General features: G+C 47.2%; 1 protein-coding gene across 2 annotated transcripts in view; it reads right to left on the bottom strand.

Moving 5' to 3' along the window:
• Positions 1-10,646: 10,646 nt before the first annotated feature.
• CPEB4 (cytoplasmic polyadenylation element binding protein 4) overlaps positions 10,647-14,156 on the bottom strand; it is a 51,723-nt gene continuing 48,213 nt past the window's right edge. For both annotated transcript variants that reach the window (XM_090288591.1, XM_090288592.1), the window contains one exon: positions 10,647-12,530. In XM_090288591.1, coding sequence (XP_090144717.1) covers positions 12,303-12,530 — 228 coding nt within the window. In that variant the 3' untranslated portion in view covers positions 10,647-12,302. The remainder of the gene's footprint in view (positions 12,531-14,156) is intronic.

Raw genomic sequence — 14,156 nt, 5'->3', positions numbered from 1 at the left:
ATTTCAATGAGGGCGGAGAGGGGGCTAGGGTAGCAGCCCCCCTTGTAATCCACACCCTCATTTTGAAGGCCTGGGTTAAACCAGGCCTTGTTTCCTTCTGGTTCCCTGAAGGTCCTGCCTTTGCTGGGGTTCCAAGAAGCGGGCGTAGTACTGCGTGGTAAATTGTGTTTCCTCTATATATAGCGGAGCGTGTGGGATTTTGCCAAAACCCAAGTCATCTTCCTGCCCGTTCCTCACTCTCCACGCTCCCTCCAACGTGGAGCCCCAAGGTGCCTGCCCCTCTCCATTTCACTGCCACCATCCTGGCCCAACTCACCATGGACCACCGCCATCGTTCACCAAGACCGCTGGCACCCCCTCTTAAGTGGCCCCTCACCTCATCTACACACAGGTTCCAGGTGAGCACCCATCAGCTCACCCCCTTCCCTGCAGCTCCTCTTCAGTGGCTCTCCATCTAATTTAAAATAAAACCCAGCGTCTCTACCCTGGCTAATGAGGCCCTGCCCTGTCTGGCTCTCCTCTCCGAGCTCATCTAGGACGGTCCTCCCTCTAGTCACCTGCTGTGCCCAGCTACACTGCTCTGCCTTGAAGGCATCACACTCAGTCCTGCCGCCGGACGGCTGCACGTGCTGGTCCCTCGGCCCAGTACACTGTTCCCTCTGATTTCGGCATGGCTTGTTTCCCTGTTATTCAGATGTCATCTTAAATCTCCCCCATCAGAGCCACCTCCCCAAGGCCCCAGTGAAAAGGAGCCCCACTCCCAGAGTCTCCACCGAGTGACCCAGCCTCGTTGCCTCCCACACTCAGCACTAACCTCTTCTCATCTACATGTGTTTACTGATCGATGGTCTGATGTCCCCTTCAAACGCCGATAGGACAGACTCTTTGCTGGCTTCGCCCCCACACTATCCTCAGAGCCCGAATCAGTGCAAATACCAGATGGATGAACGATCCAATGAATACAGAAACTCTTGGATGCAATTCCCCTTTGCAGATTGTCACCTTTGGCCAAGAAACGGAAAGTTCAAAATGCGTGGTTCTGTGAATAATAGTAATGCCTTATCTTGGTGATGTCTCCTCTCCCGGGCTCCTCCCAACAAGACCCTGGGGTGGGTGCAGGCATCACACTCCACCGCGGCCCAGAGAGCTGAAATGACTCACCAACGTCACGTTCACGCGCGCACTCACCTGAGGGCTCAGATCTGGGTCCTTCTGCAGGAGGATGTCGGTGCCAAGAGGATGGACAGACTTTGTCTGTCTTGTCTCCCCAGTAACCTCAGGACCTAATACTATGCAAATATTTGTTGAAGAAATGAACGAGCAGACTTCTGCGTAGAATTAATTCTCTCTCTGGGACTAAGGAAAATTCTAAAGCGTAGTCTGTTCCAGCCTCTTGCGCTCTGGCTGGTCTGCCGCGGTAGCAGAAGGACCCAGCTCTTTCCTCGTCCCCTCCCTGCCCTTGCATCCTGGGTCCCAGCACCTTCCAGTCTGGGAGGCGCACCCACAACCCAGCAGGCTCTGCTCTCCGAGCACCTACACTCCCCCTGTCCTTGTCCCCCATACTCAAGAGTTAAGACTTTCGTAGGGGACCAAGTTCTCGCGCTGCCAGCGTGTTCTGAGTGTTTTGTGTTCACCGGGGAGCTTGTCGGGAATGCGGGCTCAGGTTCCCAGCTGTGCTGAGTCACAGCCTGCACGTGAGCCATCCCCCAGGTGGGCCTGCTGCACACGAGCCTCGAGCCTCGGAGCGCTCCGGGTACCTCTACCAGGCATTCCGATCGCTACTGCTCTTGTGAAATACCTGTCCCCTGGGCCCTGTCAGCTGCAATGCCCTCAGCGGCGGTTTTGAGAGCAGGGCCAGGAAAGGGAACTAACGTCCGGATCCTGTGAGTCACTCACTCAGCAAACATTTATTAGGCACTTATGATGTGGAAGGCACATGACAGGTCCTGAGGACATGTACGAGTAAGACAACATTTGTGTCCCCACCCCCAACCCTGAAAGACCAGGCAAAGGAATGACATATAGAGCTGATGACATTGTAATCAGTGCCGGGCCAAAGGAATGCTTCTGATAACAAAACAATTGTGAGGACGGTGTGATGGGGGTGGTGGAGGGGGGCTTTGGAACGTGATCCAGGAAGTGTTCCTGGAGGAGGTAACGTCTGAGCTAAGTCCCAAAGGATGAAGGAGGAGCCTGTTCTGAGTTGAATTGGGAAAGGGGGCCGGGGAGAGTGAGGCAGGAGAGCAGGTCATTTTTCATGGAGGAAAGAACAGGTGAGAAGACCCTGCCCCGGGAAAGCGGGCTTGTATTCAAGGAAAAGAGGGGCACACACTGAGTGGCTGGAGTGCAAGAGGGGGGCGGAGGGCAACGGGGGACCAGTGGGGTGGGCCCAGGCACGGGACAGTGTGGGAAGCGGATGGAGGGTCTTAGCCAGGCAATGGCAGAGCCAGAGTTCTGTTCCGCCCTAGGTGCAGGGGGGCGGGGGCTCTGCTACCTATAGCTCCTCAGGGCACGGGGCATTCACCCAACTTGATCCTGACCCCAGTCCTGGGAGCTGAGGGTCACTGCCCCCTCCATAGGGAGATGGCAGGGTGGGGGTTCCACGTGGTACTTAGCACCTCAGGATGAAAGGGACTTTCCCAGGGTCGTTGCATTCAGTAATGGCCGGATCTGGGACAATAATGGCAATGATAATGGGAGTCTCTGATGTTTCTGTGGAAGTGTTCTCCTCCTGATTGCCTCATTTAATCCCTTCCTCAACCGGATGATGGAGAGGGTATCATCTGCCCCTTCGGATGGATGAGAAAACTGATACTGGAGGTTACCTAACATGATCAAAGTCACTCAGCCATAGGTGGCAAAGGGACAGAAATCCTGGGTGTCCCTAATTCCAGTGATCTCTGTGTTTAGGGTACAAGCCCAACTTTGCTTGACTAAAAATCTGCTTCCTGAAAGGCAGCATAACTGAGCTGTCAGCAGAGGGACTCGGGGGCCTAATTTCCAACTCCCAGCCCTCTTTTCTTGCTTCTTTTCCTAAAGAGAAAGATTCTTGGCTCCTCTAAAAGTCTCCTGGAAACCAGAGTCCCAGAACAGCCCCTTGGAATTGGGGCTCACGATGGTACCACACCCCCACGGTTTCCCACCAAGGAGGCGGCCTGCTCCTAAAATAAGAAGATAGCAAGAATGGGGTCGTGGGCACCGGGCCCTGAGTCTCCACACTTTCTCTGTCACCACAGCAACACGTGCAGCCCGGAGGGGGTGGAATGGGTGGAACTGCAGGAGAATGCCACGTGGGGAAGCGTCGCAGGAACTCTGCGGTCCATTCCCGCGCCCCACAGAGACTGGCACTTTGTAAGAGCGTGGATAGTAACAGTGTCAACCGCACAATTGTGATGACGCCCCTAGTAACGGCTAATAGGCATTGAGGACTTTCACTGGCCTAGACGCGGCGCCCACTAACTGCTATCAGAAACAGACGAGGACCTGTAGAGACCCCGACTTCCAAAGCTACGGGGCTCCACACCGCACGCCCCACGTGTACTTCAGAGGAAACAGCGTTACAATATAAAGTAAGTTCAAGGAAAGCCAAGGGAGATTCCCATCTTCCTCCCCGGGGGTGATCCCTGCCTCACTGCACAAGTGCCTCGCCCTGGGAGAGACGTGACTGTGACATGCGTGAAAGGCTCTGAACTGGTCCTGGTGATGGGAGCGTGCATGCGCGTGCATGTGCATGTGTGCATGTGCATGTGTGTGCATGCGTGTGCACAGGGAGGTGCTAGTGGCTTCCGGACACAAAATTGCATTTGATAATTGAATTCTACTTCCCTTCTCTCCCCCTTAACCAACCTCCTTCCTCCCCACCCCCCACCCCTGGAGGAGGGCTACCGATCCTAACCAGGACGCCTTTAGGGGACTAAATCTGAGTCTCCATGGGCATCCCTTCCAATTTTGGAATTCCGTGTTTGGTCTTTGTTAGATCTGAATCCTTTGGATGGCAAAGAAATAGTCGCTGATGACTCTCTTTGGCTGGGGCCTTAATATCTCCCTCAGAAGGATGTTTTCCTGCAAACCTATGTTCAAACGGCCTACGCTGGTTCTTCCAGGCCCCAGAGCATCGCATCTGTCCGGGAACAGTTGTTCAGCCGCCGCAACTATCAAGGCTGCGCATTCCGGGGCCGGCGCTCTCAGAAGGGTAACGCTTCTGCTCTTTCTTTATATATATAAGATGAGGAGGATAAATTCTCTGCAGATATTATTTTGATGATGCTGACAGCTCCATCTGGAAGCTAAGGAAGCGCTGTTTCACACTCGACCAGGACACACCCGTGAAACAGCCTCTCCCCACACCTCTGGGTTTCGGAATTGTTTCTCTGAGGTTGCAGAGAGCGAGCGTGCGGACCCCAAGGAGGAGAGGTGTGAGAAGCGGCTTGATTTCTGCCCAGAACATGCTGTTCAATTAGTTTTATAGAAAGAAGTAAAACACTTCCTCCTTGGTGGGGCTGAATCTGAAAAAAAAAAGCCCCGATGTCTGTATGTATAGATGTACCTAAATTTAACTGCCTGCCTGCCTGCCTGCCTGCCTACCCGCCCACCATCCATCCATCCATCCATCCATCCATCCAGCTAGATATACCTTCTTGGTGTCCATGTGATTTTGGTTGGTAGGTCCACTTCCTAATCCCCTGACAATTTAGCGGACGACATAATGACCCCAAGAAATAGCTATCACATTAAAGACATCCTGGTCAAACAAAAGCCTGTGCAGGGAAATGATGTTCCAATGGGTTTGTACACTGATACGTCCCCTTTCAGGACAACCGCTTTGTGCCTGTGTTTGAGTGCCGGCTTCGCAGACCGGTTAACCGCGCTGACTCCAGGCCGCCTTCAAATGAGCGCCCTGACTGCACCCGCCTCAGGGGTGCGGGAGGTTGAAAAGAGAAGCTGCAGCCTGATGCCCTGGGGTTTGCTGAGCGCTCCATCGGTGCTGGAGGTGGGGGTGGCGGCTATTACCATTATTCTCATTCCCTGAACTGATGGCTTCGGGAATTTTGGGGTCACAGTACTTGTTTCCTGCTCCAAACTGAGGTGTCCGTCTCTGGTGGTAATGTCAAAGGGAACGACATGCACTAAGAAGTCTGTAGTTCCTTGCAGTGAATAGAAATGACATTTAAACTCCCTACTCCTGGGAATGCACACCCAAGTCTGGTCACTGAATGACACACCCACGTTTAAGGGAGGCCAGTGAGGCAGACAAGAACTGCCGAGGTGGGCCCGAGCCACTGGGGCATGACAGACCAAAGAGCTGCCATCTGGCCTCCCCCCACCCCTACCCCGCCCTGCTACCCAACTCTACGACCTTGAGCAAATGAGCAAATGCCATAACCAAAAGCTGGTTTGTTTAGGGAGCAAGTGGCCTCCCATGAGGACTCAATCCAAACTCACACTCTAGCAAACTCTGTCTCATCAACTGATCTCTACAACTCCTAATATGATAGCTTGCACCCAGATTAGGTGTCGAAATAAAACTTTTGTTTTAAAAACAAACTCACCTTTAAGAAAACAAACTGTCAGCCCTGGCTGGTGTGGCTCAGTGGATTGAGTGCCAGCCTGCGAACCAAAGGGTCAACAGTTCCATTCCCAGTTAGGGCACAGGCCTGGGTTGCAGACCAGGTCCCCAGTTGGGGCACATGACAGGCAACCACACATGGATGTTTCTCTCTCTTTCTCCCTCCCTTCCCCTCTCTCTAAAACTAAATAAAATCTTTTAAAACAAATAAACCAAAAAAACCCTGCCCATTGCTACTCCATGGGCAGTGAGGGGGACAAGGGAAGATTTCGGGGTCTTGCAGGTGGGGACTGGAATTCAGGCTTCACCACATATCAGGTGTGCACCTGCCAAGTCCCCCAGCTGCTCCGTGAGATAGTCCTGCATTCTGTTCCACACAGCAGGTCCTCAAACAACATCGCTCCATCCAATGTCGCTCCGTTGTGTCGATGAGGTACGGTAGGAATTTAGCCCTCATTTAGGCCAATCCGCCTGTGGTAAAACTGGTTTCGCTTACGGTCACAGAACCTGTTGACAATGTCAAGTGAGGTCTCGTTGTAGCTCATGGGGTGTTAACTGTGCTCTCGTGCGCAAGTAGCCGAGACACCGGTGATCACCAACCACCAGCTTCCTCGTCTAGAACCAACGCGCCCTGCCATCGCAGTCCGGAGAGCCGAGAAGCCCTGGCCTGTGCGGCCATCCCACGCCCCCGCAGCAGGTCACGTCCTCCACCGGCAGTTAAACACGCAGGGGCTGCTCCACTTCCCCTCGTATATGAGCAGCGAATTACGCCTCCGTTCACGGTCCAATGCGGGGCCTCGGCTCCCTCGTGGTCCTGCCTGAGCCCTTTGATGTGGTTTCCCAGATTTCAGTTGCCACCAGCTCTCTCCCTGAGTGACCTATTTCAGGAGTTTTCGATGCTCTCATGTCTTTAGTAGTTTGAGGGGGTCATTTTTGGGGTATGTTTCTTTCTTCTCTCTTGGTGTTGGGGGGGTGGCAGTTGTTGCAAATAATCTCTTTAAAACGGTGACGTTTGCTTGATCACGTGGACATTTTTATGGTGGCCAAGTCCTGCTTTCCGAACTAGAACGTCGAGGAGGAGGATAAAGCAGGCTCAGGCGCCGCTCTCGGCGCTCCTTCCCATGGCCGCCCCGCCCCCATCCGCCCACGGGCCGCCTTCTCGGCCACGCCGTCAGATTAGCCGCGACGGGAACCGCGAGCGGTTTGCCCACGCCACGTTTGCACGCTGCTGTGCACTTCACACTTCCTTGGGACAAACTGTACTTTTCCAACTCTGATCACCCTGCTGAATCACAGGAAGACACTTTTTTCCCTGCCAGCCAACAATGACACCCGATTTGACTAGGAAAAGATTCAAACCTAAAATATCACAAGACACAGGCATGCCAAAACAAGATGTTCTCTAACAAGAGACCAATCTGGCACCTCTGGGTAAAGAGTTCATCACGGCACTGTGTTCATTTTCTGAATTCTTAGTTTATTTGAAGCCCGTGGTCCCCATTCTTGGATCATGGTGGGGGGGGGGGAGTAGGTGCTGGGGGATGTCGGCAAAGGAAAAATTTTGAAGGAAGGAATGATACAAAGGATCAGGAGGACAGAAAGTGTATCATGGAATGGCAGAGTCAAAGCACAGGCTTCCGCCCTGGCTGGGTAGCTCAGCGGGTTAGAACATTGTGCTGATACGCCAAGGTTGCGGGTTCGATCCCTGGTCAGGGCACATACAGGAAGCAACCAGTGAGTGCATGAATAAGTGGGATGACGAACTGATGTTTCTCTCTTAACCCTCACGACGAACCCCTACCGTCGGAAGAGGTGCCTCCTGAGAAAGACAATTTAGAAGCAGACGACCCCTAAGTCCATTTGTCTCAGGCAACTACTGTTACTTCTAGTCTTAATATTATACTCAAAGTAAAAAAGGGCAGAAATTAAATTTGACAAAATGGGAGTCTCCGTGTGATGTTTTCTGTTATAATAAATTCTCAAGTTAAAAGTTTGAAAATGCAATTTAGAATAGAAATACTAACACATTACAGTATTCGGCAGTCCACAATTAACGAACCAGAACAAAGGTTAAGACTTTCAACTCACGTGCAATAGAGATGATCATCCTCGAGGATGTAGCCTATGATGTTGGGGTCTAGGGGGCAACTGAAAGTCAAAGGGGACTCGTTAACTGAGAGCCTCGTGCAGAGGGGCCAGAAATCCAGAGTCTTCGCTGACAAAGACCCACAAGTAAACCTCCCAGATATGGACCTTCTCTATTAAATAAAGACCTGTGCCCTCACTTTTACTGAGCAGTTGGCGGTAAGCAGATGACAGGACACACGGATCCTGGGCTCAGGTCTTGAAAGTGCACCACTGACCACAGACGCAGAGGCCTGCGCGGGGCACGTGGGAACTGACCGGCAGCCCAAGGCCCCGGGCCCCGGCCACTTCCCGGCTCACGCAAGTTACGCACGCTCACCACGGTGCTCATGTGACTGCACGTCTTATCGCTTTGTTCCGTCTTGGCCCCGGAATATATTCTTAACACTTCTAAAATGTGATTTTCCCAACTACGGAAGCATAACCTACTCATGTTGAAAATAAGTAAGTATATTAAAAGGAAGCTGAGTTAAAAGTTTTATTCATTCAACATCTCACATTACAAATATTTAAAAATTATATGCATACTGGTATAAATAGTCATTTGCAAACTATTTAATAACATTAATTTTCCACTAGCACTTCAACAAATGAACTCTTTTAAAAAAGGAACTGTGTTATATAACTTAAGAGTAGAACATATAAAAATAAGAACTTAACGTGAAAATGACTTTAATAAAAAATGAATTACCCTTATTTAAAATGCTATAATAAATACTACAACCTCCCCATACACAGTAAAAACTATATGGAAATTCAGCCAAGTAGTACAATTAACTGACATACTTAAATAACTTTTCCTTCTGATAATATGAGCAATACACTGGAAAAAAACATTAGGGATTAGTAAAAACTAGACACCCACTTGCTAAAAGTTTCACTTCCAAAAAATATAACAAAAATCTGATGCAAATTATAAAAACTAAATATACTTTAAATTTTAAAAATATAAAAAATAAAACAGTTGAATACAATATTGTCCCAATTCTTACAATGCTATCAATCACAGTAGCTTTAAAATAAGATAATAAAATAAAGCAAATGACCAAAACCTCTTTTATTCCATTTTTAAAAATAATCTCAAATTTACATTAGTAGAAAGATTGATTTCTGATTCTTTTCTTTAGAAACACCAGCAAGAAAGAGGATTACTCTTAACAGTAGAAAATGACATTTTTAAATGTCTGCAATTAAAAACAAAGAATTACACTGCAAAGATCTTTCAAAAGTCTGAAATAAGTATTGCACATAACTTGAAGTTAACTTGCCACAATTCATCACATTCAAGTTTTAAATCACCTTTTAACAGAAGATTCAACTCTTCAAAACAAAAGGGGTGAGTTATCAAGTCTTTCCAACAGCACTCTCAAAAAATGCCAACTCACTCGCTGCAAGTTTTATGTTGCATTCTGCAGAGGTCTGTGTATGGAGAAGTAGATATATTATACCAAAGCGTGGGGACCAGAGGGGAAGGGGGGGGGCTCCTTTACATAGAAAATAATCAGAAACACTTTATTTTACATTGCAAAAATAACCATGTAATTACTCTGTAACTACATTGTAAGTACATGGCTGGTGCCATGCTAGTGCGCTACAACTACATGCTTGGTAAATTGAAGTGATACCCTAAAATCTGTAAACTAGTTACATGTTAATTATGTTTTGAGTTACATGGTAACTCCCAACTACAATCCCATGTAATCTGAAGGACATGTAATCGATAAAGTTCAGAGTAATAGATAATAATTGTTTATGCCCTGTAAATTGAAGTGTAACCAAATAATCTGTAAACACACTTGTCACACAATCACAAGTAAATATTAGTAGAATAGCGATTTCTTACATTAGTCATGCATACTAACATTACACACCTGTCCCGTGGCAGGCTGTATTTTTTCTTTATATATCATTTAAAAGAGCAGACATCTCTGAATTAAACACTTAACATCAATTTATTAATATTAAAAATGGCTAACATTCACCAAAAATGTCTGCGTTATGAATAATTTTAAAAACTTAGTAAGAAGCTGTAGACAATTTTGTTATTTTAAATTTCTAACATATGCTTATGCATTTCATTTTTTTTTTTTAGGAACTACAGTGTTATCTGTCATTTTCATGCGAATTTTTTTTCATTAATTTGTGACTTTACATAGACTATTTCTTAAATTATAGGTACACCACTAGCTGGTGCTGGGAAAAGATGGTTAAGCAACATGCTTTCTCCTCTCTGCAGACTCTAAAATAGCATTGCCAGTGCACAACATTCATAATTTAAAATGTATGCAGAGCACTGAAATGTATAAAAAGCAGAATATAAGAAAATAAAATTTATTAAAATTATTTATATTAAAAAATGAAGTATATGAAGATCTCTCAGTAATAAAAGTACAAAAAGCTACTCTTTGCAATATGAAAAATTGAGGTATTGCATAAAGAGATATCCCGTCAGTGAAAAGTGTGCCTAAAAATGTTCACTGTTGGAAAAACAAGATATACAAAAGTAGTGCATAACAAATATACATTATGTGCATGACAAAATAAGTTAGCTACAAAAACACTGTACCGAAATTCAGCAGGTCATGTACAAAGGGAAAAATTATTATTCCAAGCTAGTTCTCAAACAGTGTTATTTCTTGTTAACTCATCACACCTGTTTACTGAGTAGGAACAGCACAATAGCACACCCCAAACCACCTACAAGCGTTTAAAAGAAGAAAGACACAGATGGACATTCCACTTAGAATGATGTGGTTCAGGAGAAAAGAAAAAAAGTCCCTGACCAGCTACACAAGAGCACCCTCCATCCGCATGACTGCTTTCGACATTTGCAGGGAATTCGCAAAAACAGCTCCCGCCCTCTGTGGGCCTACGGGACGGCAAATGCCTGCATTCTGACCTTTGGAACTCCACAGGCCCACAAGTTCATGAACGCCTGCGAGCAATCAAGGACCGCGCCTCCCACAGCTCACCAGCCAGCAGGGGGCATCAGCCAGGTGGTTCCGCCCTAGTGCCGGGGCAAGTCTTTGGTTTTGAAGGATCCAAGGTGGTACTGTTAGGTAGCACAACTAGCAAGATTGCCGTCAGATTTTTTAAACAATGTTTTGCACACTGATAATAATCCTCTTAATGGTGGATAGGGCATTTAATAAGATAAAGTCAATTAAAATAAAAGTTACTTCCATGACCAGGGCTTCAGGAGACTATTTTAAATTTACCCCTGAAGCATACTGTTCAACACATAAGGACGCCTTTCAAAGCTAGATTTTATTTATAGTAAAGCATGCATTACTTGATGAAGTTGGCACTTCAAACACTGACTATGTCCCATGCTAAGTTCTGAAACTGTAATGTTATTTTATTTTATAGGAAGAGTAAGATAAACATATGTATCTCTGCACAGATTACACAGTTACTTAGTTCAACAGTGCAAAACACTTTGCAACTACTTAACTTTTTTTAAAACTTTTTTTCCATTTTCTATGTTACAACTAAATTACAAGATACCCAAAGTAATTTTAAATCTAAAAGGAAGCCAATCGGCAGCCAATTCGTGTATTGATTTAGTCTTCCAGTTCTGGCTACGAGCGTCCTATAGAGCACAACCGAGGATGATAGCCTTGAGGTATCTCTAGATCCGGTATGTTTGTTTTTTTAACGTCGAAATGGAGAGCAAAGGCTGACACCTGATGAGTGTTAGTAAATCAGTATATAGAGTTTATATAGAACATCAAAAATAAAATGTATACATTTGCTCTTCAGGAGAGGACATGCTAGTTTTCCCGCCAATTGTCGTTAATTCTAGCTTTGGTAGCTTTCCTGGGGCTGTGACCAGATAAGTAAGTTTAAAAATAAATAAGTGCACTCCCCTCAGTAGTAGATTTCCCCAACTTTTACATTCTAAATTTAAAGAATTGTTTAGAAGAAAATAAACCTAGCTCTGCCTACTTGACTACTTTGTTTCTGATGTGGAAGTAACTCGGAGGCAGAAGGAAATAACCTTCGGCCTCTACACCCTTAAAGTTAGTGATAATGCTTTCACACGCTCTTTCCTGTTAATGACTGTTAACTTCCTCCACTGCTGTTAAAGGAATAGAAAGGGGGATGGAAGCAGAGGCAACAGAGATGAAAGAAAAGAAAGAAAAAGGCAGAAGCGTCTCCCTGGGGAACAAACTGTCAGGAGAGACTGATAGTGTTATTGTTGCATGGTTATTTTAATAAAAGTACTCTTATATATTATTAACAATAATTTAATTAAAAACCCAAAATACTCTATTGTTTCGTTTCTCCTTTCATATTTCTCTCTCTCCTCTACGGGAACGTTGCAGGAAGTTTGGATCCTCTTGCTCTCGGGCAAAACAGAGGATAAAACTTCCAGGCAACGTGGTGGCGACGCAAAGGAGTTCACCCATGTTGTTTGCAGTGACACAGACCCTACAACCCCTATGTCACCGGCCATTCTTTTCTTTACACCGCTGGTACGTGACAGACCGCTACGGAAGGGCATGCCAGCGTGAAGGGGCTGCAGGGGCCAGAACGAACAGAAGAGCGCACTTATTCGGAGGCCGGCAGCGAGCACGGCAGCGCTCCTCTAGTTCCAGCGGAATGAAATGTGCCGAGGACGGTCACCGCCCTCCTTCACCAGCGGCTTGTGGAACTCCCTGCCAGCACGTGAATGAATAGCAGCCCAGCAATATTCACAGTAATACTGCAGACAGGTAACATTAGCGCAGAAAAAAGGAGCAAACTTTCCCCCGCAACGGGCCCCCTGACATTCATCACACAGCTGGTCATCCAAGACATATGGCTTAACTTCCACCTGCAATCAAAAACAGAAGACAAGGGTTTACGTTCTTCCGTGACGGGGCCAGGCCCGCCTTCCCTCCCGTGTGTGTGCCCGCCCGTCCGCCGTCCGAGTGAACCTGTGCCGGGGTGCCCGCAAGGAAGGGTCAGCAGCTCTCTACGGAACTACCTTCTAAGAACCGGGCCAGGCTGTTACACCCGCCACTTTATATTTTTGTCTTGGTAAATAAACATTTTTCAAGGAAAGAAGGATGCCACCAGAACTCAAGTGACCGCAACTGAACACAATGACATGAAGCCCACAGGAAAGTTTTCGCAGACACAAACCGGCACTTAATTAGCAGGCCTGGATGTTCGCTCTATGTGGAATTAGAATTTAAATGAAACCAACTAAGAGCCTCCTGGTTGCACAAAAGAGCGCTTCAATGTTCAGATCAGAAGGAAGGTGCCTGAGTTCTGCGGCCCAGGCCTCTGAGCTGTCAAAGCCGAGGTCACGGCTTCTGTTTATAGCGCACCATCCTGAGTTCTAATCACAAAGCTGGAGCTCCGGGAAAACAAGATGCAGCCGCAGCACTCCCGGCCCCAACCCTGCGCTCTTCTTTGTCAGTAAGAAGGGTTTACTTGAGTCTAAAAGTCAAAGGAGCATTTATAAAACCGGGCCAGTCCCAGCGTTCAATAGGCCAACCTGTCATTTGAGCCTCTCAAGTATTAAAAATAACCTGGCTATTAATTCGCCGGGGAGAATAGTCGGTTGTTTTTAGCCTCGGAGAGACTCACGGTTGAAGCTCCCTCACACCAGACTGTCACCAGCACTGGTGCCACCCGGTGCTGACAGGGAAGCCTGACAAAGGGCGGCTGTGCCCACAGGGAGAGGCACGGCCCAGGAGACGGAGGAGCAGACGTAACCAGAGCATTATCAGGCTTCTGGCCCCGAGGCCGTTGCAGAGTGGCGAGAACACTGGTGGAAGAATTCGATCAAAGAGGAGTAGAAGTGACGCCTGAATTTCTAATGACTGACCTTGCAACTCCGAAGCCCGTGCCGGAGCGCAGCAGTGGGGCTGGGGGACTGTTCACTCAGAAGTACATATTTTTTAGTGCGAACAAAACACAGGCAGACACGTCCAAGTCCACTGTGGCTACTAATATTGTCACCTTCCTTCATGGTCACAACAGAACCTACACCTTTCTGTTTAACCTCTTCACAGTGTAACACGATGACAACTATGACCTTAAATTTAACACTGCTACTGACACAGAATATACATGAAATGAAACATAAGCACACATGTAAACCACCACTGACTTGATGGTTTCTACACAGTGAATCGAGACCAGCACAATACAATCAATCAATCCTTTTGGAGCTCAGTGCCTCAGAGAGCTGAATAAGTCAGTCCTAATGAAGGTGCCAGTCTACCGTGAAATAAAGAGCCAACACCAGAATGTAAATCAACACGTTGCTTCCTTCATATCAAGAAGGTCTTTCTATGGAAAAAATAAAAGTCAGCTGAACTAAACACTGTGCTTCCTCATGTGGTTGATGCACATTCTGGTCACTTCCCATCTCACCACAATGAGGACCGAACCATCTGCCTACTGGCAGTGGGTTCATTAGCGCACTCTGTCTGCTATGCCCCAGACT

Source organism: Furipterus horrens, unplaced genomic scaffold, assembly GCF_987537825.1.
Source record: "Furipterus horrens unplaced genomic scaffold, mFurHor1.1.pri manual_scaffold_10, whole genome shotgun sequence".
NCBI classification, from domain to species: Eukaryota; Metazoa; Chordata; class Mammalia; order Chiroptera; family Furipteridae; genus Furipterus; species Furipterus horrens.
Note: the sequence above shows the minus strand (reverse complement) of the source record. Positions and strands in the feature narration are given on the sequence as shown.